Raw genomic sequence first — 26,195 nt, 5'->3', positions numbered from 1 at the left:
CTATTTGAATGGACACAAAGGCTGCAATTTTTCAAGTGCTGTAATTTTCTCCAGAAACAACAAAATCTGCTGTGTTATTCTGCGTCAGAACTCCTAACCCTGTAGATCAGACATGCTCTGAAATGCTGTAGTAGTTTGTCATTTCATATTTCAGTCTTTTTGTCAATTCTTCTGGATGTGTTTAAAATGTGAACTTTGAGCATAATCCTACTATTAAAATATTAAAAATACAATTAGATATTTTCCCTGAATCATTCAGCCTCAGTTTCAACATTAGAAGTTATTCATTCAAAAGTGAGAATAAGAACAAGGTGATGAAATACAACCAGGTTAAATCTTAGGGAAGACTGCTAACATTATCATACTGGGATTTAAGAAGAAAGTAGTAGTAGTTGTAGTAGTGGTAGGAGTGGTAGGAGTGGTAGGAGTAGTGGTAGTGGTAATGGTAGTAGTAGTAGTATTAGTAGTAGTGGGTATTATTATTACATGGATAAAAAGACTTTTACTTTGGTTTATATGTAAGAATATACTACATAAATACAGAAAGGCAACCATCCGTATTATGTTGTAACTTGAGAAGGAAATGTGGTTGAAGAACTGTGAGGGGTAGAAAAAAAAAGTTCTGCCTTCTTCCTACTCCCTGTACTATGTATTTCTGAATTATTTTTACATTTTACAGTTTGTTAAATGTAATATTGATCTAAAACATCTTAAGCCCGCCCACACACTCTAGGATTTTTCGGTCTTAAACGATTTTTATACGAGGGACAAAACGCGTAGACCACAGACATGAGGAGAATCGTGTAATGAAAATCCTGTATCTTTGGCCTCTGTGTCCATCACTCCGTCTGCCCTTGAAGCTGTTTTATTGGCTGTTGTCGTGGTGATGTTTTGTGGTTACGATATGGCAGAGCAGATCAGTGTAGTGTGGCGGGCTTAAGTAATAGTAATGGGTCCTGTTTAAAACTGCAGAGGTTATAGGCCCCGCCCCTTTACAGTGGTATCAGACTGTAGCAAGTAGCACATTTTAATTTACTTGTTTTTATTTTTGGAGAAAGGGCTCTGAAGGATATCTTTGAACCCCGCATGTATGACTCACAGGCTTAAGCTCTCAAATAATTGCAGCTAATCAGACGGATGTGGGCAGTGATGAGGGAAGGTGAAAAAGCACTCAAGCCTCAAAAGCAAGACAATACTCAAATATGCACAAATCAATCAAAATATAACATCCTAATCAGTGACGGGAAATAAGTGTATACATGTAAACAGAATACGAATTATGAATGCTAATTTTGTGCAACTGTATTCTGGTGTAGATACTTTTTCATTTGGTTGTATTCAGAATAGTTACTTTTCTAAATATCAGTATAATCCCTCAGTCGTCCAGGTCTGATCCATAGCAAAAGGAAAATATAAAATCTGTCAACTGGACAAAACGTTGAAGAAGTGAAGACATTTCATTGCTCATCCAAGCCACTTCTTCAGGTCTGGTCAGATTACTGGTGGATACGGCCTTATATCTGTCAGAAGGCACAAGCTAACTACACTGAAACTAAAAACACCTATTGTTTAAAGTTTCTGTTTGTATGCTAGGTCTACTGTCCTACTTAGTATAGTCATTCAAGCCCCTAATGAGTGATTTCACACCTATTAGCATCCTGGCTAGCCCTGTTGTTTTCTTTGTTTTGGTTTAGGCCTGAGGATGGAGTTATAGATAGGAGATAGATGATGTCTGAGGCCCATTCCAGTTCAAGGAAGGATTGTCTTCTTAACAAAAATTGCTTCTTTAACTCCCCTCCTTTTAGCTTCAGTGTAGCTAGCTCCTCTCCTCAGACAGATATAAGGCAGTGTCCACCAGTAATCTGACCAGAACTGAAGAAGTGGCTTGGTTGAGCAATGAAATGTCTTCACTCCTACAACGTTTTGTCCATTGGACAGATTTTATATTTTTCTTTTGTTTCTTTTCTAAAATCAAAGGAATACATGGTAGTACTTGATCACACAATGTATTGCCTGGGATCCAGAATACACACTTTTCCAATACTTTACAAAGATGTGAGTCTGGTGAATTTGCCCGTTATCAAATGGGCGTGATTGACAGGTGGATTAGCCAATCAGGGACAAGCATGGTCAATCCTTATTGGGAATAATAATATCAAAGGAGGCTGAAAAATATTGCAGATTTCTGCAGACTCAGTGAGTGAAGCACTAAACTCTGTTAATCTGAGGTGAGACAAATTAGATTTTATTTGTAAATCATAGGTGACCAATGAGCGCATTAATTTCACATAAAAATACAGAAAGAGATCAGTGTGGATTTGCCAGGCAACACAATTTAGCCTTGAAACTGCATAGAATCAGTGAAATATATAAAACTCTTGTGGTGAGGCAGATGTGATTTATCCTTATCCTCCTCCGTTTAGTGTTGGAAATACAGAACAAACAGTCAAACAAACATAAAGCTGTCCCATGCTGCGTCTTTACACTATAATGTAAATGCAGCTCGATCTAAAAGTATTCCAAGTACTCAGAATGCAGTACTCTGATTGGACCAAGTAAAGGAATACATTATAAAATACATTTCACTGCAGGTACTCAGTATTTTGTAACTAAATACATTTTCAAAGTTAGGCCTGTTGTGCGTTTAAGGATGGGGCAATAAACAAAAATATTGTTTATCTTGATAAAAAAGGGTTGACAATAGTCGTTTGTGGGACATTTTATATAATCGTGAGACTCACCAACAAAGATAGTCACCATTACATATCAGAATGTGTAGAAAAATGCAATTTAACCACAGGGGAGCTGAATTGGACCCTCCTTCTATTAATTTGTATTAGGGGGTTCTTGCCCCGGGTCACCAAATTTTTGTTGATGCCCCTGCCTATTCAGGATGTTCACCGCTAGATCATGGTTGTTTTCACTGATAATTATATAAAAGTTGTTGGAACATGGAACTTATTCATAGCATAAAAAATATAATTCATATCATATCTAAGACATTTTAAAACTGTTCGGAACTTTAATAATTATCGTGATGTAATCATTAATCGCAGTTATTTTGGCCATGATAATTGCAATACAAAATTTCAATATAATAAGTGTGTACCTTTTCTTCTCTTTATGTAGTATTAGGCCTGTATGATGACATTTGAGTTGTAGGGCCAATAATTAACTACAACTCACTACTGTAGTGTTTCATTGTACTGTTTATATATTGCTGTCCACATTATGTTCCATAGCCAAGCCGTTGAAGGTAGCGCCCCTTCCTGCCTGCACCCCTGTTTAGCAGGGGGCACTTATCAATGCTGTCAATCAAACCTGTTGCTAACGCTAGCAAGAGTGACCTTGGAGAAAGAAGGAGCCTGATTTGTTTGTTATCAATATTCATACAAGGATCATGTAGAGACTTTTAATACGAACATTTTAAGACCAAAATGACAGCAGCATTCACAGAGAGAGGGGCAAAATTTTTTCAATGTAAAGTGAACTGGAGCCACAGTCAATGGAGCCAGAAGTGCCCCGATGATCATTTCCTATTTGGAACGTGGCTAGCAGGTTAGCTATGTCAATTTATATTTACAGTCCATGGTTCCATATGATTAATGTAGCAAAGGGTTCACAGTGATTATCATATTTTAAGGTCATTCTTAAAGTGGTATGTATGCATTTCAATATTATCGTTTATCATCAGAATCAATATATCGCTCTTCAAAATGTGTTGTAGTGACAGGCCTAGTCGAAGTATTCTTCCCAACATTGATCATAATGAGGGAACACCATTATAACATGGTTTGATGCTCAAGTCATTTTTTCATAATATGGCTCCTTTAAACAATTTTCAAAAATAAATATTGTGTTTGTAGATCATCCAACCCTTTCAACAGCCCAGCAGTGGACAGAAAACGCGGAGCACCAGATCGACCAGAGAGACCGGAGAGACCAGAAGACGAATACCAGATCCCCTCATCCAACTTATGTGTGAGCCAGGCTCCTATCTGCATCGCTGTGCCCACCAGGTACCAGCCGTCTCCTCTGTTACCATGGAGACACAGAGATGTGACATAATAGACCCATCGCACTCTTAAACGTACACGATCTATCTGTGTTTAGGCACTTGGAGAACGGGTCCCCTGAGCCCCATGTGGAGGAGAGGAAAACCAGACCAGACTCGGGTATGGCTTATGTTGTTTTGTTTCTGTTTTCCTTGTTTTATGTTCAACTATGCAAAGTGTCTTTGAGTTACAGCAAAAAGAGTTATAAATAAACTATGTATTATTATTATTATTACGTCCCACCAGCCCTGGACACATTCTCTCCTCTCCAGTGCAAAGCCTCTGACTACAGCATCACAGAGCAGTGTCTTAAAGCTCCTGTATTACATAAACTGACTCTTGTGAGCTTTAAGTCATGTTATAATGTTGTTACCTCATCAAAAACAGACCTGGAGTTATGTTTTGTTTCATTCACACACGTTTAACTCACAAACTCTGCATAATTAGGCTGAGTTCTTCTCTCAAATTCAAAACACTCCATTCCTCCTTGTGATGAAGTGCTCCACTGTGTTTTTAAGCTACTTCACTAAATTCATTTGGATTATTTCAGCCTTATGTCCAAATTCGACTGAATTGAAAGTAAAAGGTAGATGTTAACTTCAAAACTACCACTTCATGACATCACAAGGTGCAACAGAGCATTTTGAGCTTTGGAGATGTAGATGCAGGATTACTCAGATATGTCTGAATGAAATAAAACAGAACCCCAGGTATGTTTTTGAGGAGGTAGCAGCATTATAACATGACTTAAAGCTCACAAAAATACATTGTTCATATTATAGGGCCTTTATGGTGTGGTTATTATAAAGTGGTACCACAAATTTAAAGGTGCACTTTTTCTGAAGGAGAGTCCGTCACCTGTAGTTGCAGTGGCGTAATTGCTTTGCCTAGGATGGTCCACAGTAAACCAGGATACCAGGCCAAGTTACCTGTCAGATCTGTGGAGAAGCTCACTGTTAGAATGCAGTTTTATTTAAGGTGTATTTTTGGCAGTACAAACATTTTGCATGTGAATTAATAAATGCAATATGGACACATTTAATAACATTCTATGCAAAGCAGTTAGATCTCCATGGAGAAAAGGCAAGTGGCAGACCAGACTTCTCCATGTTTTGATGTTAAAGTTATTTAAATCTTCGAAGCGTATCTGTTTTTTAAATTTTTTCTAGCTGAAGGGAATCAGATATTGGAAAATTGTATTTCTGTCAATCACCGTGAGCTTGATCACCTGAAGGCAACACAAACAAACTGAAATGATCTGCATCATCTGAAAAATAAGGAAGTACCAACACACGCAGAGGCAGAACACACCAACACACACACACACACACACACACCCCGAGAACACATCAACACACACACACATACACACACACCCCGAGAACACATCAACACACACACACATACACACACACCCCGGCAGAACACATCAACACACACACACACACACACCCCCCGAGAACACATCAACACACACACACATACACACACACACAGGCAGAACACATCAACACACACACACATAGAGGCAGAACACACCAACACACACACGTACACACACACACCCTCAGACAGAGGCAGAACACATCAACACACACACATATTGGCAAAATACATCAACATACATATGCACACACAGAGAGGCTGAACACATCAACACATGCACACACACAACACCATTTAAATGAAATATGAAATTATACTTTGAATAAAATGTTATTACAAAATGGTCTGTGATAAACTGAGATACAACACTGTGCAAATAGAGTAAAACTAAAACGCCGCTGTGGAAATGTTGTTGTTTTGCCTGAAAAGCTCAAAAATTTGGCATTAAGCTCTCCGTCCTCTCCTCCTCTCTCCTTTGTTGCAATCATGTGCCGTCCTATTACAGAGTCTTAAACATCTAACATCATTATATCCTCATCTAGACTAGTGTTAATATCATGGTCGTTTTATGTGTTGTTTTGTGTTCATCAGGTGTACTCTCTGAGTCGGGCAGCAGGGGGGCGCCAGTGTCCTTCAACGCCAACAAGACGCCCTGTGACTATGACATTCTACTGCCTCCTTCAGGTACTGCCCCCATCTGTCACCCTTCTCTCCCCTCCTCCCTAATCTCCTTCTTTTCATCCTCTCCCCCCTCCTCTCTCCCATCTCTCACCTTTCTCTTCTCCCCCCCTCTCTCTCTTCTCCCTTTCTCCCCTCCCCCCTCCTCTCCCTCTATCCTCTCCTCCCTCTCCTCCTCTCTCTCCCTCCTCATGTTTCTCCTCTCTGCCTCATTCACCCCCTCCTCACTTAGCTCTCCTCCCTCCTCTTCCTCCTCTCCTCTCTCTTTCTCCTCTCCCTCCCCTCCCTAACGACCCTCTTTTTGTCCTGTCCCTCTCATCTCTCTCCTCTCCCTTTATCCCCTCCTCTCATCCCTCTCCTCTCCTTTCTCCCCACTCCCCTCTCCTCCCTCTCTTCCTTTCTTTCCTCTCCTCTCTCTCCTCTCCCCTCCCCTCCCTTTCTTCCTTTCTTTCCTCTCTCCTCTCCTCTCTCCTCTCTCTTTCTCCTCTCCCTCTCCACCCTCTCCCTCCTTTCTCCCCTCTCCTCTCTCTCCTCTCCCCTCTCCTCTCTCTCCTCTCCCCTCTCCTCTCTCCTCTCCCCTCTCTTCTCTCTCCTCTCCCCTCTCCTCTCTCTCCTCTCCCCTCTCTTCTCTCTCCTCTCCCCTCTCCTCTCTCTCTTCTCCCCTCTCCTCTCTCCCGTTCCCCCTCTCGTCCCTCCCTCCTCCCTGTCTCTCCTTTTCACACTGTCACTGTCATCCCCCTTTACACTGTAGGGGTGTTGTCTGGTGCTGGGCTGCTCTGCTCTGTGAAATGTGTCAAACGGTCCTGGACCTTGGTGTGAAGCGGCCCTGATGAGGTGTGGAGAGCCGGGATGACGTCTCTGTGTCTGTCCCCTCTTCATTTGCTTCTTCTTCTTACGTGCACTCAATTGTCTTTGTGGACAGGCCATTTCCAGGCTGCTGTCAGAGCCTTATTCCAATTATACGCAGCCACACAAAGCTTATTTCACTGTGAAAGAACCAGCTCACAGATGGACCCTGACAGTTTGTTTATGGCGACGAGGCACAAACAAATGACTTTACACAAACTGAGAAACAGCTTCAGAGGAATTCACCAGTTTGTGCTTTTGGCTGGTCATGTGTTTTTATGTATCGCTGATGGAGGCGGTGGTATGTAACAGTACCCAAAATATTGTGGTAGGGCTGGACAAAAAATCTATTAAATCGATTAATCAAATTTGAAGTTCACTGGTTTGAAATTAGTGACGTCAAATTAAATGCTGGGGCTTCATATTTAATGCAGTAGTTTGTTTTATTTCATTCATAAAAGATTTCCTCAATGGCCAGTGCGTAAATATGATGAGTGAATACAATCTTTTGACCACATTTTTAATAGAGGGGGAAAAAATGAAAATCAAATCAAAAATCACATTTTATTATGAAAAAATCACTCAGCCCATATTGTGGTACTGCAAGATTAAGTGTAATCGAATCAGAATTTGAGGTGGTGCAATTATCAAAGCAATCATTTTCAAAGGCTGGAATTATTTTGATAGTACAATGTTCTGTCTTTTATAGAAAAATCTTGTTGCAGCTGTGGTTTAAACCTCTACAAACATGTTCTGAAATGCATGTGGTTTTTGTGTGGGGTTTATCAGTTTAGATTTCAGTCTTCCCTCAAATGTTAACGCTCCTGGAGTCGTTTTTAATGTGAACTCTGAACGGAATCCAACTTTTAAAGCATAAATTGTAAATCTAATTATAATCAGAAAAATCACAGTTTTTTCCCCCGATCATGTCGCCCTATTTCCAAAGTAATTATAACCTTCTTTTGTAGAGGTGGGACAGAAAACTAAAATATAATTTAAAGTGGTAAAAAGGGCTGATATTATAATAATTGCATGATCATTTTGTGTGATTTCATCAACAAAAATTATCATCATTTTACCTTCAAAAATCGACTTACTCATGAGGTCCCTTTCTCGATCTTCCATGTTTTTCCCTTATAACAAACTACTGTACTATAACAGTTGTATAAACATAGAAATGATTCATAATATACATTTTTAACTCAGCCAATTTGTGCATGTTTTGAGTTTCCCCAATCAACCCAAAACATGGTAAAAAACCTCCAGCTAAGGTAAGGTCCTGATCAAGTCTAGCTCTAGATCTGGAGATGGGTCTCACTGCTCCTGACATGTCGCCTCAGCAGCACTGAAGGACTGAAGGTCAAATGCAGAGGACACATTTCTCTACAGGGACATTAAAGGCAAATCTAAACTCATTTTATTATGTGTTGTAATATTATTGTTAATCATAATTATTTTGGCCGTAATAGTCATGACAAAACAACAGCATTCGTCTGTGGAATCGCACCACCAACCTGTCCACTGATCTGAAGATTGGCGGTTTGAATCCTGCTCTTGACATAAAAATCATTGGTTGAATGGTCAGATCTACTTACAGACAAACACTTGACCAACTGAGCTACTGTCACTTCTGATCATGACCAGTTTCGAACCACATAAAGAAATAACTGTTATATATCTAACCGTTTATATCTTCATTCTTTGGATTACGACAGCAATTATTCCCTTGTCACTTCTCTTGTCAGTGTGTTTTAAAAGGAAACGCAGCTTTTCTACAGTTTTAGTTATTCACATTGTACCGTGTAATTAATATTGTAGTCGTATCAAACCATGAGATTTCCATATTGTTTTTGTGAGTGTTAGCCTCCTCAGTGCTACGTCGCTAATGCAGTGTGTAAATAAAGACCCATGTATAAGCAGCATGTTGAAATATTCATCCTAATTAGTGTGGATGTGAACCACAGTCTTATTCTGTAATGGTAATGAGACTATTTTTATGTTGTGTGCCTGATTCAAACACATTAATTAACTCTCATCATTACATGGACTTTATTATTTCCGCAGCTTCGAGACACTGCTGAAGAGGTGATAATGGAGAAGATGTGCGACTTGTGCTTGGGTTTATATTATATCCAATGTTAATTCAGACCTATTCACAGCTTTAACCCTCATTTACCCTCTCGAATGTATATTTGGAGTGTGTGTACATGTTTGAGCAATCTTTAATCGCTTACTTTCAAGACGCCATATTGCCAATCAATCCCCGTTTTCACCGCCAACGGTAAACGCCCCCTGCTGTCTAGGTCCTATATTACACAAAATGGATTCTTGTGAGGTTTAAGCCATGTTATAATGTTGTTACCTCCTTAAACTTACCGGGAGTTGTGTTTTGTTCCATTCACACAAGTTTGAGTAGCACTTAATTAGTCTGTCGACATCACCAAAGCTCAAAATGCTCTGTTCCACCTTGTGATGTCATGAAGCAGTAGTTTTCAAGTTAGCAGCTACATTTTACCTTTAGTTCAGTAGAGATTGGAAATTCCAGTGCAGAAATCATCCAAATGATTCTAGTGAAGGTGTATGGAGTTTACAAACACAGAGTGGAGCACTTCCTGTATTGCCAGATGACATCACAAGGTGGAACAGAGCGTTTTCTGTTTGAGCAAAACTCAGCCTAAAGATGGAGTTTGTGTGTTAAACATGTGTGAATGAAACAAAACACAACTCCAGGTCTGTTTGTGATGAGGAAACAACATTATATTATATCCGAAAACACCGTAATAAGTGCCCGTTAATAAGAGCAAAGTTGTGCTGTCGTCTATGTAATCTGTTCATGGCAGACTTCTAAACTTCGCACAGCTAAAATTGCATTAAAACTAGTTGCACGTACTTGTGTGAGATGCTGGAGTGCTTCTACTGTAAGAGCCCTGCTATTTCACCTATGCGCCCACAAATCATTCTGAGTTTCTTTTACCGCTCCACTTTAATAACTTATACTGCTGCTGTCACCGTGCTCCGCTCTCTCCTCTGTCGTCTCCTCTCTAAACTACAGCCGTATTCTCAGGAAGCAATGAGCCGCAGCTTTGAGCGTGTAATTCCCCCCCGTGGGACTCAAACATGGTGGGGGAGGGCATGGCAAAGCCGGACCCGTACTTCTATGTAGACACTTACAATGTTAATAAGCAAAAATCTGATCGTTCCGGTGTAGAGAGAATGTAAATGTAGAGACTAGGATTAACCACAGAATAGCACAAAGTGGCTCAGTTGGTAGAGTGTTGGTGGTTTGAATCCCTCTCTCAACATTAAACATCATTGGTAGTGCGATCACATCCACTGATCCAAGGGTTGGTTCCAAATAGGAAGTGATCATTCTGGCTCCAGTTCACTTTCTATTGAAAAACTGTGGCCCCTCTCTCTGTAACTGCTGCTGTCAGGCTCGTCATTTTGATCTTAAAATGTTTGTGTTAACCAGCTCCACATGATCCTGGTGTTTTTATTTCGCTTTTGTGTTTGTTTGAGATATGCAGTTTTGTTTTGAATTGTTAATCGCTTTGGTGCAAAAAAAATGTATCATTCTGAAACCCCACGGAGAGCCTACAGTGTGATTTATTTCTTCTAGCTGCTCATTTGTATCTTCCTCTTCCTTTCTTTCAGCTTTAGAAGACCCTTTCAACAGCCGGCCCCCCTCGCAGCCCCCTCCGCCCCCTCCTCCAGCCAGACACAGCTTTGTGGACCTCTCCTCATCTTCATCATCATCTTCATCCTGTAACTCCTCTTCCTCATCTATCCCGAGCCGACCACACAGACCCTGCTCTGGGCATGAGCACCTGCTGCTGACCCCAGGTGAGCTGTCTGGACTAGTGTTGTCACGATACTAAAATTTCAAACTTGATTTCGATACTAAGGAATAGACTCAATACTCGATACTGATACCACTATGATAATAAAAAGAAACTGTTTCTTTAGACAGTAAAATGTGATTTTTAACATTAAATAGCAATACTTTCTGTTATATTCCCATGTGGCCTTATGTCTGTGTAATCCCTCAGTCGTCCAGTATGTTCCATAGTGGTCCATGGTGTATACTGGTCTATCTAGTTTACACCATGGACCACACACCACGCCATACACCACTAATCCTAAAGTTATTCAGGAAAGGTTCATTTTCTGTCCTGTGAATGTGACTTTTTTAATATTGATACCTACTCAAATGAGTATCTAGTTACAGTACTAGTTTTAGAATCGATTAGTATCTGATTTCCGATACTTTTGACAACCCTAACACATAACACAACTTTAAATGCAGTTATTTAAATTTTTAGAAGTTTCTTTAATTTCAAAAAGTTATTATCTTGTGTGTGACTTTTATCTCAATCAGAATTTTCAAAGAGTTTTAATTATTATGTTCAAGGTTGTGTTTATTTTAAAAGCTACTGAAAGACTAGCAAAATTAGCTAAATTGCTGTGCTTTGGATATAAACAAAGTTTTTTGTATTTGACTAAGCTTTCCTTTTCATTTCAACAATTTATCCCAAAACCATAGTAACCCAGGCTCTCACTTCATAGAGCAGACTTCACTTTAACAGTGTATATAGTTGTAAAATGCATTTAAAAAAAATAAAAATAAAAGTCAGTGGTGAAAAGGTTAGGGTTTATAGGGGTTTGCTTATGAAATAAAATTTGAAAATAATGTTTTTTTTTATGGCTAAGGAACAGCCAACTGCAGAATCCCTAGTATGAGGTTTAACAGAGGGGATATTATGCAAAAAAAAAAAAAAATCTGATTTCTCCCATGTAATGTTGTTCCCTCATCAAAAACCTGCATGAAGAGGTTTTAGGTGTCATCCATGCACGTTTGACTAATCTAGTGATCTCTCCTAGGCCCTATTCAAACCCTCCTTACGGTTAGCTGTAAGATTCAGTGCAGTGCTCCACCCAAAAGCCTACATCACCCACGCTCCCACACGACGATTTACCATAAATACACAAAAACATGATACAAAACTTTACACAGCAACTTGACAAACCTGGTGTGATGTGCAGTAGTTTCATTAGTGGGATGCACACTGACTATGTTGTGATAGTGCTCTGAAAGGGGAGTGACTTAGCCTGGAGAGCAAATGGACAGGGTGTCAAAAATGAAAGTCAGTTAATACCCCATAGAAGTGAAATACCCCCTCTTTAAATAATGATGGTAATAGAGGGTTTGTCCATTGATCAGAGGGTTGGCAGTTTGAATCATCCTCTCAACACAAACATCATTTGTAGAGCGGTCAGATCCACTGACCAACAAGTTGGCGGTTCGAATCCCACTTCCACAGATGAATGCTGTCAAGTGATTGGTTGATGTAAAGCTCTTTGAGTGCCTTGAAGGTGGAAAAGTGCTATATAAAAATGTGAGTATTTATCATTAGTCTTGTATCGTCAAAGGCACCATGGCCGATAATCCTCACTGTAGTTCTAAATACGTTGTCCGTGTTGCTGTTTGATTTGCTTTTATTGTAAGGACTCCTTTGGTGTCTTATTATTATTTAAATTATCATCAAAACTATAACAAGTATTGGTCCTTTTCTTAGTGTTGAAATCGAATTGGAAGTTTTAAGTATCGTGACAACACTGCTACTATTTTAAGCTGTACCAAGAATTTAAATGTACAGGTTTATATTTAGGCTGAAGACGTTATGCAATGGAACCAACTTGTCACTCACAAATATGAGATTCAGTACAAAACACTGTCAGTCTGAGTTATGGAGACACTGGGATGGCTGTCTTTATAATCATAACTGTCCACTGTTTGTTTTGTCACTGTCTGCAGCTGATATCATCAACATTCCCAGGGAGTGTGATGCTAACTGTAGGCATTGCTCTGTCTGAGGCTCTATTATACTTTAATTCAAGCTTTGTTTTCACACAATCTGACCTGAAAAAAACTGACTTAGTTAGAAACGATCAACAGGTGAGCTGATTTGTGCTGCTAAACAAGTCCATAGCAGTACAGTCACAAGCTAGCTAGCATAACGCTCGTATTGATCACAGCTTCCTGAAAATGTGCTGTTTAAATCAATTTTGTATTTTTTCTTGAGTTTTCAGACTGAAAAAATGATCAGGCTATATTTGCTGACGTGTGCATTGTGTCGCCATGGTAACTGCTGAACATTTCACCATAGACATTCATGGATTACTCCCCACTATGATGTCAGCAAACACACTTAATAAGAAACAACCAACCCAAGAAACATAAATAAATATCCCTAGTGAAACAGAGACAATGCTAGCTACACCAGCAGTAAGCAAAGAACGTGACCAAAGACCAAACAAACTAACACAACAGTTAAAAGCACACCCCCGCTGCTGCCCCCTGGTGGGTTACGAACACCAGCGTTCCTACGACACCTCAGATCTGTTTTCCCCGTGTCTCTATGGATTAAATGCACTGCTGAGTTGAGTGATGGCTAACCAAAGCTTTTCTTTTCTTGTGATGTGTAGACACGGTGTTTGACATGCTGAGCAACGCCGCCCCTCTGCCTCCGGTCCGAAGACACGCAGAAAACATGAAGGGCTTCCGAAGCTGCCTGGATCCAGACCTGATAGCGACTAGCCAAGGTACAGAGTCTGCAACGCACAATGCAATGCTAATAAAAGTAGTAAAAGAAAAACTCTAATCTGTCAACTGGACAAAAAGTTGTTGGAGTGAGGACGTTTGGCTTCACTCCTAGAACCTTTTGTCCACTTGACAGATTTAATATTTTTCTTTTAGTATGGATCAGACCTGGACGACTGAGGAATTACACAGACGGCTAATAAAAGTAATAATAAAAGTAAGGGGTAGGACAAGACGCAGTTGTCTGCTGGGTGGAAAAGTGGATAAAATTAACCCTAGTTTAGCCAATTTTGCAAACTGAAGAGCCACCTGAAGGAGCTCGTACCACAGTTTGAGAAACACTGATCTTAGCAACAAAATGATGCAAATGCTGCGACCTCAAAAAGTTGTAAAAACGCAGTACCGCTCAAAAGTTTTCAAAAGCACTCTCATTCAGTGTTTTTTTTTTTCTTTTCATCTTTATTTTTAAAGTTGTCAGTTTCCAGTTGAATAAGGAATATATATTTTGTATAAACTGAATAAATCACAGACAGTAAACAGAAAACATGGTGCTGTCTGTTGCTCTCAGGAGAACCTCTGAGCTCAAAAGTGTGAAACAAAACTAAACAAGTATAAAACCACATGTTAATATTAAAGGTCTGATATTACACAAAATGGACTCTTGTGAGCTTTAAGTCATATTATAATGTTATCTTCTCAAAAACAGACCTGGAGTTGTGTTTTGTTTCATTCACTCATGTTGTCACACTTTATTATTAGTCTGTCTACATCTCCAATGCTCAAAATGAAACAAAACACAACTCCAGGTATGTTTTTGATGAAGGAACAGCATTATAACATGGCTTAAACCTCACGAGTGAATTTTGCGTAGGACCTTTAACAGCTCTGACCTAAAAACTCCGAGCACCCAATGAACATGTAAACTACAGAGTGCAGCGTATGTTCCCTTTGAACCAGGCAAATGAATGGGTTTTATTGTTGCATTTAAAATCTGTTCTTAGGTTAAAGCTCGGTGTGAAGATTGAAGCTTTCAAAGAGAAATTGGCCTTGAACATTACTGTACAACAAAAGCTCAGAGAAAATGTGTTTCTATTGTATAAAGCATTCAGTCTGGGAACATGGCATGATGACTTTCACAATGTGTTTTTTGGGTCAGAGATTAGTTCATTGGTGCTTTTTAAATGCGTTTTGAAAGCATTTACAGCCACTCACACATATATAAAGCCCGTGGAACTGCTGAAGATATGGAGCTAATGTTATACTAGTTTCTATTTTGGTTTGAATCAAAAAGTCACAAAGTCTAGATCTCATTATGTAATTTATGACGGTGATTGGCGTAAGTGCGGCCTGCTTCTCTCTGGCTCCAGTCCATTGGGAGCTGTTGTTAATGGTCTGCCTGTAGTTTGAGTTGTCAGCTGGACTAAAAAAGTGGATAAAATGAACCCTAGAGAAGCCAAATTTGCAAACTGAAGAGCCGTCTGAAGGAGCGTGTACCACAGTTTTAGAAACACTGATCTTAGCAATAAAATACTACGATACAAGCTACATTATAATATCGTTTTTGCCTTAATGAAAGTAACGCATCAAACTTTCTTTAATAATAAAACCAATGAGGACGTCAAAAAGAAATATAAGAAGTCTTCCAACATAAAAAACTCAACGTTGTAAACATACGCTACCAGTCAAAAGTTTGGACACACTCTCATTCAGTGTTATTTTATCTTTATTTTTCAAGTTGTCAGTTTCCAGTTGGGTTATGAATATATATTTTGTATAAATTGAATGAATCACAGAGAGTAGACATAAAACATGGTGCTGTCTGCTGCTCTCAGGAGAACCTCTGAGCTCAAAAGTGCAAAACAAAACTAAACAGAAACTCTTCACTAAACCAAAACTGCCCAAAGACGTAGCTTAAGGTTGGCAGTTTGATTCCCGCTCTCGACATAAACATCATTGGTTGAGCGTTGAAAGAGTTGGGGAAGTTTTTCACTCAACTCTGAGTGAAAAATGGAAACTATATTAACAAAACAACTGGAAAAACAAAAGTTAGTAGTTTTTACTTTTGCTATTACAAAGGTAAACTCCATCATAAACAAGTTCAAGATAAGATCTGCTTGTCTACATGGAGATGAGTTTGCTTTGCCTTGGAATGTTTCGCAGTAGAATTAAACTCATCTAACGGCAGGGATACAAACACCACCTGGTCAAGTTACAGGTCAGATCTGTGGAGAGGTGACCCCACTCACAGTATAGGTATGCATATATGTTTTTCTAGGTATTTTAAACAATATAAACATTTGTAAATATATAAATGAAAGATAACTGGAATGCTATACAGTGGAACATTACAGGCAAAGCTATTACATCTCCATGGTAGCGCACAGCTCACCAGAAAAGTTACATGGTGCAACTTTAAATTATGTGGGCAACAGTAGCAGTAGAGTGTTTATCCACTAATTCAAAGGTTGGTGGTTTGAGTCCCTCTCTTGATGTTGAAGTTGGAAACGCGTCATAAAAAAATGGGACCATTTATCATTTCAATAAAAGAGAAGTTCAAGTTCTAAAGCTTATCTAAAGAGGAGCCTGCAGTTTGATGAGCTGTTAAACCGTGTTCAACCTCAAAATCAGCTCATAGTGAGGTTGGATTTAATGGGTTTGACTTAATTTAAGACATTGTACCTCAGCTCCATCTGATCATTAGCAATCACTCAAAATCAAATTGTGATACATTTATTGCTCAATCAATTATGAAACCTAGAGCAAAGCCTCCAATCTAAAACGAAAATGATAAGCGGGCTCATTTTTATATAGCACTTTTCCACCTTCAAGTCACTCAAACATCAAGGAACCACTCACACATTCACACACACATTCATACACCAGTGTGCACAGACAATGGGGGCGAGGGGGGTTAAGTGTCTTGCCCAAGGACACAACGACAGTAATAATTTGTGGGAGCTGGAGTCATACCGTTAACCATGCTGCCAACCTTCAGATCATTGGATCTTTGAAGTTACATACAAAATAGTTTAAAATTCTTATTTTACTTACTTAATTCTTGTTTGTTTTGTTTGTTTATTGAGTATTTTGGTGGTGTGGAGCACTTTGGCTCGTCAGGCTAAATGAGCACTTTGTTAGATAGCAAATATTGACCAGTTTCTGTCTATGGAAATAAACGCAGTGCTTTTGTTTGACAGCCTTTCACAGTCGAGATTCACTTTGAGAGAATGTGAGGGAGGTCAGTGTGGAGGGAGGCTGTGCTGGAACAATGAGATCATTTGAGTTTATATAGATACCACTTAAAAGTTTGGACACACCCTCTCATTCAGTGTTTTATTTTTACTACTTTCTAGATGTTATATACATACAGAAGACATCAAATATATGAAGTAAGATATATGGACTTATGGAGCAAAGAAAACAAGTTCAATAACTCTACTAAATATATTTATAATTTTATCTAACAACAATGCTTTACAGTGCATTGTTCATTCATTGTTGGCTGCCAATCTGCGCTATCGGCCCGTCCAACCATCACCAACAGTCTCACACACCACATTTATACAAGGCAATGTGGGTGAGAAGTCTTGCCTAAGGACACAACACATTTAACATTTATCTTTATTGCACTTTTTTTCTTTACTATATAATTCTGTATGTCTTACTTCATATATTTGATGTCTTCTGTATGTTTATAAAATGCAGAAAGTAGTAAAAATAAAGAAAACATATAAAAAAAAAAGGCATGTGCTCGTACTTCCTGGTTCTAGTCAGGACCCGAGCAGCAGTGTTCTGGATGTGCTGCAGCCGTTTTAACGCTCGTTTGGAGAGGCCAGTGATCAGGACGTTACAGTCGTCTAACCTACTGGAGACAAATGCATGGATAAGTCTCTCCAAGTCTGGTTTTCACAGTATACTAACCAATATGTCTCTTCCCCTCTCTCCTCAGTATCCATGGAGTGCTTGCAGGCCCCCGCTCGCCCGCCCAAGCCCCTGCCCCGCAACCTCCACTCAGGGAAACCCCACAGCCTGGAGTCAGAGAACGTGGACGCCAAGATCGCCAAACTGATGGGCGAAGGCTACTCGTTTGAGGACGTGAAGAGGGCGCTCATGATCGCACAGAATAAAGTTGACGTGGCCCGGAACATTCTGAGGGAGTTTGCTCTAGTGGCACCCAGACTGCACCTCTAGTTTAAGGGTCCCACTCTGAACTTTGGACGGCCCTAAACTGTACTGAACTAGACTGTGTTTTGTTTTGTGCTCAGCTGTGCCTATGTGGAGCTACTCAAAGGGCTGTATTAGTGAAATAAGAGACACTGGGTACATTTATATGGCCAGTAGAAATCAGATAACCAGAGTAAGACGATATCCCAATAATTCGATCTGATTAACGGTGTGTGTTTACATCATAGACTGTATATATGAACAGGACGTGAGCATGTGCGCCGAACGATACGGGTGACGTCACATTCACTTAGTCCACTTCTTTATACAGTCTGTTATTCAGTGGGTTCAAACTTTAACAGTGGTGGAACATAAAGAAGTAAAAGTAGTAAAGTACTTAAAAATAAAATTTAGGTATCTCTACTTTAGTGATGTACATTTTAAATTGAGTACTTTTTACTTTTACTTCTCTACATTTGAGAGCAGTATCTGTACTTTCTACTTGCATACTTACACTGCATTTCTTAACTGGACCAAAAAGTAAAAGTATTTTCATTATTGAGACCTGCTGAAAAGTCTGAGGGTTTATTTTTATCATGTTCATAATTTCAACAAATGAAATTATACAAATAAAAACAGCTAGAAAAAAAAGATTCAGTTGTTTCTGTTGTTTAAAATTCAACTCAAATCTTTATCAAAATCACCACATTTGAAGCTTTATTCGATCTCAAAATCTGTGTGAAATACTTTTACTTTTTACTCTCTGACAAAATTTTTAAATGGGTATTTTAATACGTTTACTTAAGTCATTTTATCATGTGATACTTTTGCTTTTATTTGAGTATTTTATTGCTCATCTATCTGTACTTTTACTTAAGTAACAAAATCGGGAACATCTTCTCATCTTTGTTTTTGTCTTTGCCACATTCATTTGTTCTTTCTGGATACGTTTCCTGGTTAAACCCTGCCCAGGTGTGGCTGCTTCTTCACAACGGGGCTTTGTTCCAACAACATGGGGAGTTCTGATTAAAAGGAGACACATATTATAATAATAATAATGGCTTACACTTGTAATGCGCTTTTCAAAGCCTCTCAAAGCGCTACACTATAGTATAGTTATTCATTCATTTCCACACTTGGTAATGGTAAGCTACCATTGTAGCCCTGGGGCAGACTGACAGAAGCGAGGCTGCCAATCTGCGCCATCGGCCCCTCCGACCACCAACTATCATTCGCGCACACACCGCTTTCATACTAGGCACTAGTCAGAGCCACTGTCGCCCCAATTTTCACCTCAGATCATATCATTAGTTCGTCTCAGTACGAGTGTGTGACTTTATGATTACCAATTTACACTTTAGGTTTTAAGGCAATGAAACTGATTGATTTGCAAGGACTTTTTAGCTTCCTGCTCCCATGTTCCAACTGTTCATAGGTTTTCGGGGGGGGTCTTGTGCAGAATTCCTATAAGACAGAACATGACAGTGGCTCAGTTGGTAGAGCGCTTATCAACTGATCCGAAGGTGTAAACGTCATTGGTTGCGCAGGTTGGTTCCAGCTCTTACAGGTGAATGTTGTTGTTGCATGCTTGGGCAAGACACTTAAACCACTTTGCCAACATCGGCTGCGTACACTTGTGTAAATGTAAACAGCTTTGAGTGCCTTGAAGGTGGAAAATATATAAAAGTGACGACTGATCATTTAAATTGGCTCCACGAGAAGACGAGATTTTGACATAACTTGTATTGCAGTTAACAATTCTGGCCGCATAATTTTGGTAATTTAAAAAATATATATTTTTAGTATCATTGTCGTACTGTTCTTTGAAACTACAGCTTCTCGAGAGGTGTAACTGTAATCACCTAAGCCAAATGTAAATACAAGGAGAGGTGAGGCATTGGCTATGTTTAAGCTCATTATCATCTGGTTTTTGACTTGGGAAATGTGTGAAAACTATTGTGGCAAAGACAAAAAAGAAAAACACATCAGCTCAAAATCAGATCCAATTATTCTTCTTCTAGTTATCTGATTTTTCATGACCATGTAATGTACCACTGACCATTGCTGTCTGACAGAAGCAGTTAGTGTTGTTCTCCAGTAGGTGGCGGCAGACTCCATCTCTTCCCGGTGCTGTCTGTGGCCCTGGTGACTGTGCCTTGAGAGAGCAGTGAGTTTGGCAGCGCTGTGGCTCAATTGTAAGATTAAACAAGGTCCGGTGAAGCCTACAGCCCGAGGAGGAAGCCTTATTGATCCATTCAGTCCCCAACCTGAGCAGGAGCAGACGGGAGCAGACGGGAGCAGACGGGAGCAGACAGGAGCAGACAGGAGAGGGGACACGAGGAGGAACAGGAGGGGGGGAAATTGGCTTTTTGTTTCTCCTCCTGGACCATGGGATTAACGGTCAACTGGGGCCTTTTTTAATTCAGTACAGACGGGAGCAGCTAAAATTAAAATCAGAATGCAAGCCAGTGTGAGTTCTTGGGGCTAGTCAAAAATATAAACGATCAGGTTCAACATTTTTGCAGATATTTTTGGATATTTCACGCCGAATTACAACGTTATCACTGGGGGGAAATGGCTTTTGCCCCCAACTGGGAGTATGACATCATCACATTATCGAATCTGAAAACCGCCAACCCATCGGTCTCAGAATGATTAAAAGCTTGGATCGTAGCCATAGCGATTAGCAATAGAAAAAGTATATTGCCGTCCTCAAAATGGCGCTGTGTAACAGAAATCTGAAACCCATGAATAGGTTGTTTGCAGGTGCCAGAGTGATGATGATGTCATACTCTCAGATGGGGGCGAGAGCCAGTTTTCCATATTGATTACGTTGTACTTTGATTGGGAATGTTTTAAAGGTAAATTCACAAATGTTGAACGTGATCGTTTCTATTAGTTACGAGACCCATGAACTTAACAAATTGCAACAAAAATCTGGACAAAATTTTGGACAATATTAACTTTACCTGCCTCCATCAGTGTTAAATGTTTTTGGTCTAAAGTTTGTGACTAGGGATGTACCAGTCCAGCTTTTTCAACCGATACCGGAGCAGAGACTGAAAAAAGCATTTATTTCCTTTAAAAAAAAACTGATCAAATTGCGTTATGTGGCTGTTTTTTATCTCTCAAGAAACTACAGAACAGCTTTGTATGAAAAACCTTCAAACATTATGAGATTTTCTTGGTCAACTACGACCAGACTGGATATCGACTGAACCAATATTTGAAAAAAAACATTCAATTCAAACATTTCCAGTGTTGGATCAGTGCATCCCTAGTTGTGATGTCACTCAAAACCCAGCAATAGGTTTGGTTCACATGACATCATAACATTCCCAAATCCCTAGTTTCGTCGCTGGAGGAGAGATCGGAATTCTACGGTGGAATTTGCTGTTTAACTGTCAGATTGCGTGTTTGTTGACCTGTTCTTTGGTCAAACTCTTGTGTAATTTCTGTGCCTATCATCATGACACTGGCGCAAAGTTCAGTATCTTCTCTGTCAGTATAAATAAAAAAGTTAAATTGCTTTTTTACAATACCCTCAGAACGCAGTGCCGTTATTCAAATTTAGCTTGTGAAGTTGTGAGGAATCTTGAGGTTTGTGGGTCCAATCCCAAAACATAATGGATTTCTGTTTTGGATATTATATTTCAAAAACGTGAATTTCCCATAGAGTTTGAACAGAAGAAGATGAGAGGAGGGAGGTGGGTTTGGGTCTTTGTTTCTCCTCATGGACCAGAGGATTAATCAACCAGGGCCTTTTTTAATTACTTTCTTCATGCAAGGACCAAGCCTATGAATGTATTTGTTCTGCATGGGGGGAGCCATACCTTTGTGCTTCTCTCTGGCCTCCTCTCTCCTTTAGGGAAAACAGTTGAGTTTTCATTTTTCTCTTTGTCTCTAGGCCTATTAAAGGGCCTATATTACACAGAATTGACTCTTGTGAGTTTTAAACCATGTTAAAGCAACGTAAAATAGTGTAATATGGTCAATTTAAAGCTGCACTATGTAACTATTATGGTAGTTGGTCCGCCACCTCCTCCATGGAGATAATATTATTGTGCCTGGAGTAGGGCTGTCAAAGTATCGAACATCAGATGCACTGTCTGGCCAAAAAAAAAGGTCACACACTCTAATATTTGGTTGTTCCGCCTTTAGCTTTGATTACGTCACACATTCATTGTGACATTGTTTCGATTTGACTTCTGCAATGTCACAAGATTTATTTCCATCCAGTGTTTAATTTTTCACCAAGCTCTTGCATTGATGATGTTAGAGTCGGACGCTGCACAAAGCTTTCTCTAGCACATCCCAAAGATTCTCAATGGGGTTAAGGTCTGGACTCTGTGGTGGACAATCCATGTGTGAAAATGATGTCTCATGCTCCTGAACCACTCTGTCACAATTTGAGCCTGATGAATCCTGGCATTGTCATCTTGGAATATGCCCCGTGCCATCAGGGAAGAAAAAATCCATTGATGGAATAACCTGGTCATTCAGTATATTCAGGTGTCAGCTGACCTCATTCTTTGAGCACAGACTGTTGCTGAACCTAGACCTGACTAACTGCAGCAACACCAACATATTTGCTTTGTTAAATCCAGGTGGCAGCTGTTTTTTGTTTTTTTTTTGGCCAGGCAGTGTAACTAATTGATACGAAAAGTAGCAGCGAAACCAGATACTCATTTGATACTAAAAAAGTCCCATCCACAGGACAGAAATAAACCTTTCCTGAATATCTTTAGAATGACCTTGAGCTGTATGTGAACAAGTATAAGACACACAGACCAGTAAACACCATGGACCACTATGAACCTACTGGACGACTGAGGGATTACACAGATACACAGAAGGCCACATGGGAATATAAAAGAAAGTACTACCATTTTATCGAGCCTAGTCTTGAGTATGAAAATCAAGTTTCAAATGTTAACATTGTGACAACACTAGCTTGGAATGTTACACTGTATGGCTTAAAACATATTTATCGTATATTTGCTTAACTACAGGTGTTTTAACTGTTAAATAATACCTCGAAAAACATGCATTCTTACAGTGAATGGGGTCCCCTCTCCACAGATCTGCCCTGTAAATTGTCACCTGCTTGTCTTCATGATGAGATAAAGACAAGTTTACAATGTCATACTGTGGAACAATCCAGGCCAAGCAGTAACATCTCCATGGAGACAAGCAAGTTACGCAGCGCTCCTTTAATGGAATGGAGTGATTAGAGCGTGACAGTCGGCATGAGCAGAGGGAGAAAGAGAGAGAGAAGAAGGAAAGACATGCTCCTCCTGTCTCTTCTTTCATTACACAGCATCATGGGCCATATCCCCCTTTTATTTGTGTAGAACCATTCCAATTAGCCACCTCCGCTAACCTGGACTAAACTAAAGGACTGCGTCGTGCCTGTGCATACAGTGTCACGTCCCGTTCACTTTAGTCATATCCCAGCTCTGTCTCTGAGCTTAAACGTCCTATATTACACAAAAAGGACTCTTGTGAGCTTTAAGACGTGTTAGAATGTTGTTACCTCCTCAAAAACACACCTGGAGCTGTGGTATGTTTGTCATGAAGAAACGACATAGCATAGATATGAAAATAGTGTATTATGGGGTGTTTAACTTGGTTTGGTGGGGTAGTGCCTGTGCTAAATATTTATCATAGTTTTACATCCGTTAAGTGTAGGTTTGTGTGGAAAAAAGTTGAGAAGAAAAGTAGCAGAATACAGGAAGTTCTCAGGAGTTCTCAAACAGAATACTTCTACCTATGCCAAACTTCCATTAAAAATACAGGGACAATTTATTACATTTCTTCTGTGGTTTAAACCTTCATTTAACAAAATTGAGGCATTGTCCTCCATTTTTATCAGTCTGATTATAACAATTGTGTAATCTGGACATGTTTTGGCCCTTGTGAACATTATCGTTGCTAGGTGACAGTTATGATATTACCTCTATGCCTCATCCAACCAGGAAGTAAAATTATATAACGTGTTAGGAAAGACGATCCATCTGTGAGGAACACGGGCCTTAGACTTCATTTATCTCCTATTTATAACTCCATCCTCAGACCTAGGGACAGTTCACACAGACTTGGCTAACAAACACAAGCTGTAAACAAACAAGAGTGTTAGTTTCAGTGTAGTTAGCTCCAAGGCAGTGTCCAACAGTAATCTGACCAGAACTGCAGAAGCGGTTGGATGGATTGAACTTTTCTTTTGTTATTCACCAAAATGAAGAAGAATTGGGCAAGATTCTTAGTCAAATCTTAAATATAATTATGTTGTTTCCATCATAGACTGTATAAAAATGGACATATTCACTTTAAATTGGAAAACTGTTGCCTCTTTCTGTAACTGTTGCTGTCAGCCTCATTATTTTGGTCTTAAAATGTTCATATTAACCTGCGCTACATGATCCTGGTGTTTTTATTTCGCTATTGTGTCTGTAAATCAAGATATGAACATTAATAACAGACAAATCAGGCACCTTCTTTCCCCGAGGTCGCGCCCTCTAGCGTTAGCAACAGGTTTGATTGACAGCGTTGCTAAGCCCGTGGTGCGGGAAGGGGTGTTACCTTCAACATCCTTGCTCCTCGATTGGTTCTTTGGTTGCTATGATACTCATGGTTGGAATTCCTAATATGGAAATCTGCTCCAAAATGGCCCCAAGCAGAGCACTATGGGTGACGCCACACTCCCTTAGTTCACTTCTTTCTACACTTCTACGGTGTGCAGTCTGTCACATGCACTTTAAACTCTGCTTTCTCTGCTTTGAAACTGCTGGCGTTTTTTACTGAACAAATATGAAACGAATCAGTTGTATTGTCTCGTCCTGTCACCAGAATTGTAAACATTGCCAAATTCAGACAAATTTGCTGGTTTTTGTGGTTTTTGTTTCCAGATGTGGGCTGGCGCCATCATAAATCTGGCATAAATGTCTTGAGATCAGACAGATATTTCCATTCACTCTCATGATTAGCTTTTGTTTTGGAACGAGCTCACAGTCTGGGAACATCCGATTTCTCAAGTTTGTTTTAATCCTTTCAGGGAACCTTTTAATTACCCAAGGAAATTATAATAAGGATTATCTTGCATTGAGCTAAGACCCTCAATTATACAAACTTAAAAATACAACTTAAATATTAGGCTTTACAACAAACTTAGCTTAATGTGCTGTAGTCCCATAATTCATGTTTTTAAAGGCGCACTGTGCAACTTTTCTGGCGCTTGTCTCAATGGAGATGTTATTGCGTCGCTTGGGATGTTCCACGGTATGGCATTTAACTGATCTATATTAATACATACGAAGAAAGACAAGTTACAGGTCAGATCTGTGGAGAGGCAAAAGGTGAAAGGAGCTATTAACTTGAAAACTACCACTTCATGACATCACAAGGTTGAACAGAGCTTTTTGAGCTTGATGTAGACAGACAAATAATAAAGAGTTACTCAAACATGAATGAAACAAAACACAACTCCAGGTGTGTACAAGGCTTAAAGCTCACAAGAGTCCATTTTGTGTGATATAGGACCTCTAAGGTAATTAAGAGCAATCTCCATAGAGACAAACAGTTGGCAGATCCTCCATAATAAAAGTTACATAGTGCATCTTTAAGTTGATCTATAGCCAAAGCTGTGTATTACCTAATTTTTCTCATTGCCAATTTATTATTTTTGTATTTAAATCAATACAAAATAAATCATATGTTTGTATCCCTGTTCTGTTACGGATTACTAATCAAATGTTTTAAAAGGTGCCAGAGAAAACACAGCCTGGGAACGCTCCTGCAGAGAGGAAGCTTGTGTGAACACTGCCTTTGCTTTTCAAACGCTGCTGTATTCATCTGACCTTGACATTGGCGAGTTTTTATCCCATCACACTTTAGGATTAAACTGTTAAATGGAGCATTTGGAACAGTATTTTCAAGAATCAGCCAAGCAAGACGGCAGAGATCTGACTATTTAAAGGGACAAAGTTACACTATGTTCTGATCTATGTCCCAAATCTGTTTCCTCATCACAAACAGACCTGGAGTTGTGTTTTGTTTCATGCTCACATGTTTAACACACAAACGCCACATATTTAGAATGAGTTCTTTTAAACTGAAAACACTCTGTTCCACCTTGTGATGTCATGTGGTAATACAGGAAGTGCTCCACTGTGTTTTTAAACTCCATGCACCTTCACTAGAATCAAGTGGATGATTTCAGAGCTTTAATTACCACTTTCTATTGATCTAAAGGTAAAAGGAGCTGTTAACTTGAAAACTTACGCTTCATGACATCACAAGGTGGAACAGAGCATTTTGAGCTTCGAGGATTCTGACAGCCTAATAATGCAGCATTACTCAAACATGTGTGAATCAAACAAAACACAACTCCAGGTCTGGAGGATGTGGAAGTAACAATATTAGAACATGGCTTAAAGCTCACAAGAGTCAGTTTTGCATAATATAAG

At 39.5% G+C, this 26,195-nt stretch overlaps 1 protein-coding gene across 2 annotated transcripts in view; it reads left to right on the top strand.

Annotated features, from left to right (window-relative positions):
* Positions 1-21,645, top strand: part of cblb (Cbl proto-oncogene B, E3 ubiquitin protein ligase) — a 125,375-nt gene extending 103,730 nt beyond the window's left edge. For both annotated transcript variants that reach the window (XM_055226843.1, XM_033978491.2), the window contains exons 14-19: positions 3,867-4,019; positions 4,114-4,175; positions 6,033-6,125; positions 10,620-10,808; positions 13,452-13,568; positions 17,516-21,645. In XM_055226843.1, the coding sequence (XP_055082818.1) occupies positions 3,867-4,019; positions 4,114-4,175; positions 6,033-6,125; positions 10,620-10,808; positions 13,452-13,568; positions 17,516-17,757 (856 nt within the window). In that variant the 3' untranslated portion in view covers positions 17,758-21,645. The remainder of the gene's footprint in view (positions 1-3,866; positions 4,020-4,113; positions 4,176-6,032; positions 6,126-10,619; positions 10,809-13,451; positions 13,569-17,515) is intronic.
* The last annotated feature ends 4,550 nt before the right edge of the window (positions 21,646-26,195 follow it).

The sequence above is a fragment of the Periophthalmus magnuspinnatus genome, chromosome 14 (genome assembly GCF_009829125.3).
Source record: "Periophthalmus magnuspinnatus isolate fPerMag1 chromosome 14, fPerMag1.2.pri, whole genome shotgun sequence".
In the NCBI taxonomy this organism is placed as follows: Eukaryota; Metazoa; Chordata; class Actinopteri; order Gobiiformes; family Gobiidae; genus Periophthalmus; species Periophthalmus magnuspinnatus.
Note: the sequence above shows the minus strand (reverse complement) of the source record. Positions and strands in the feature narration are given on the sequence as shown.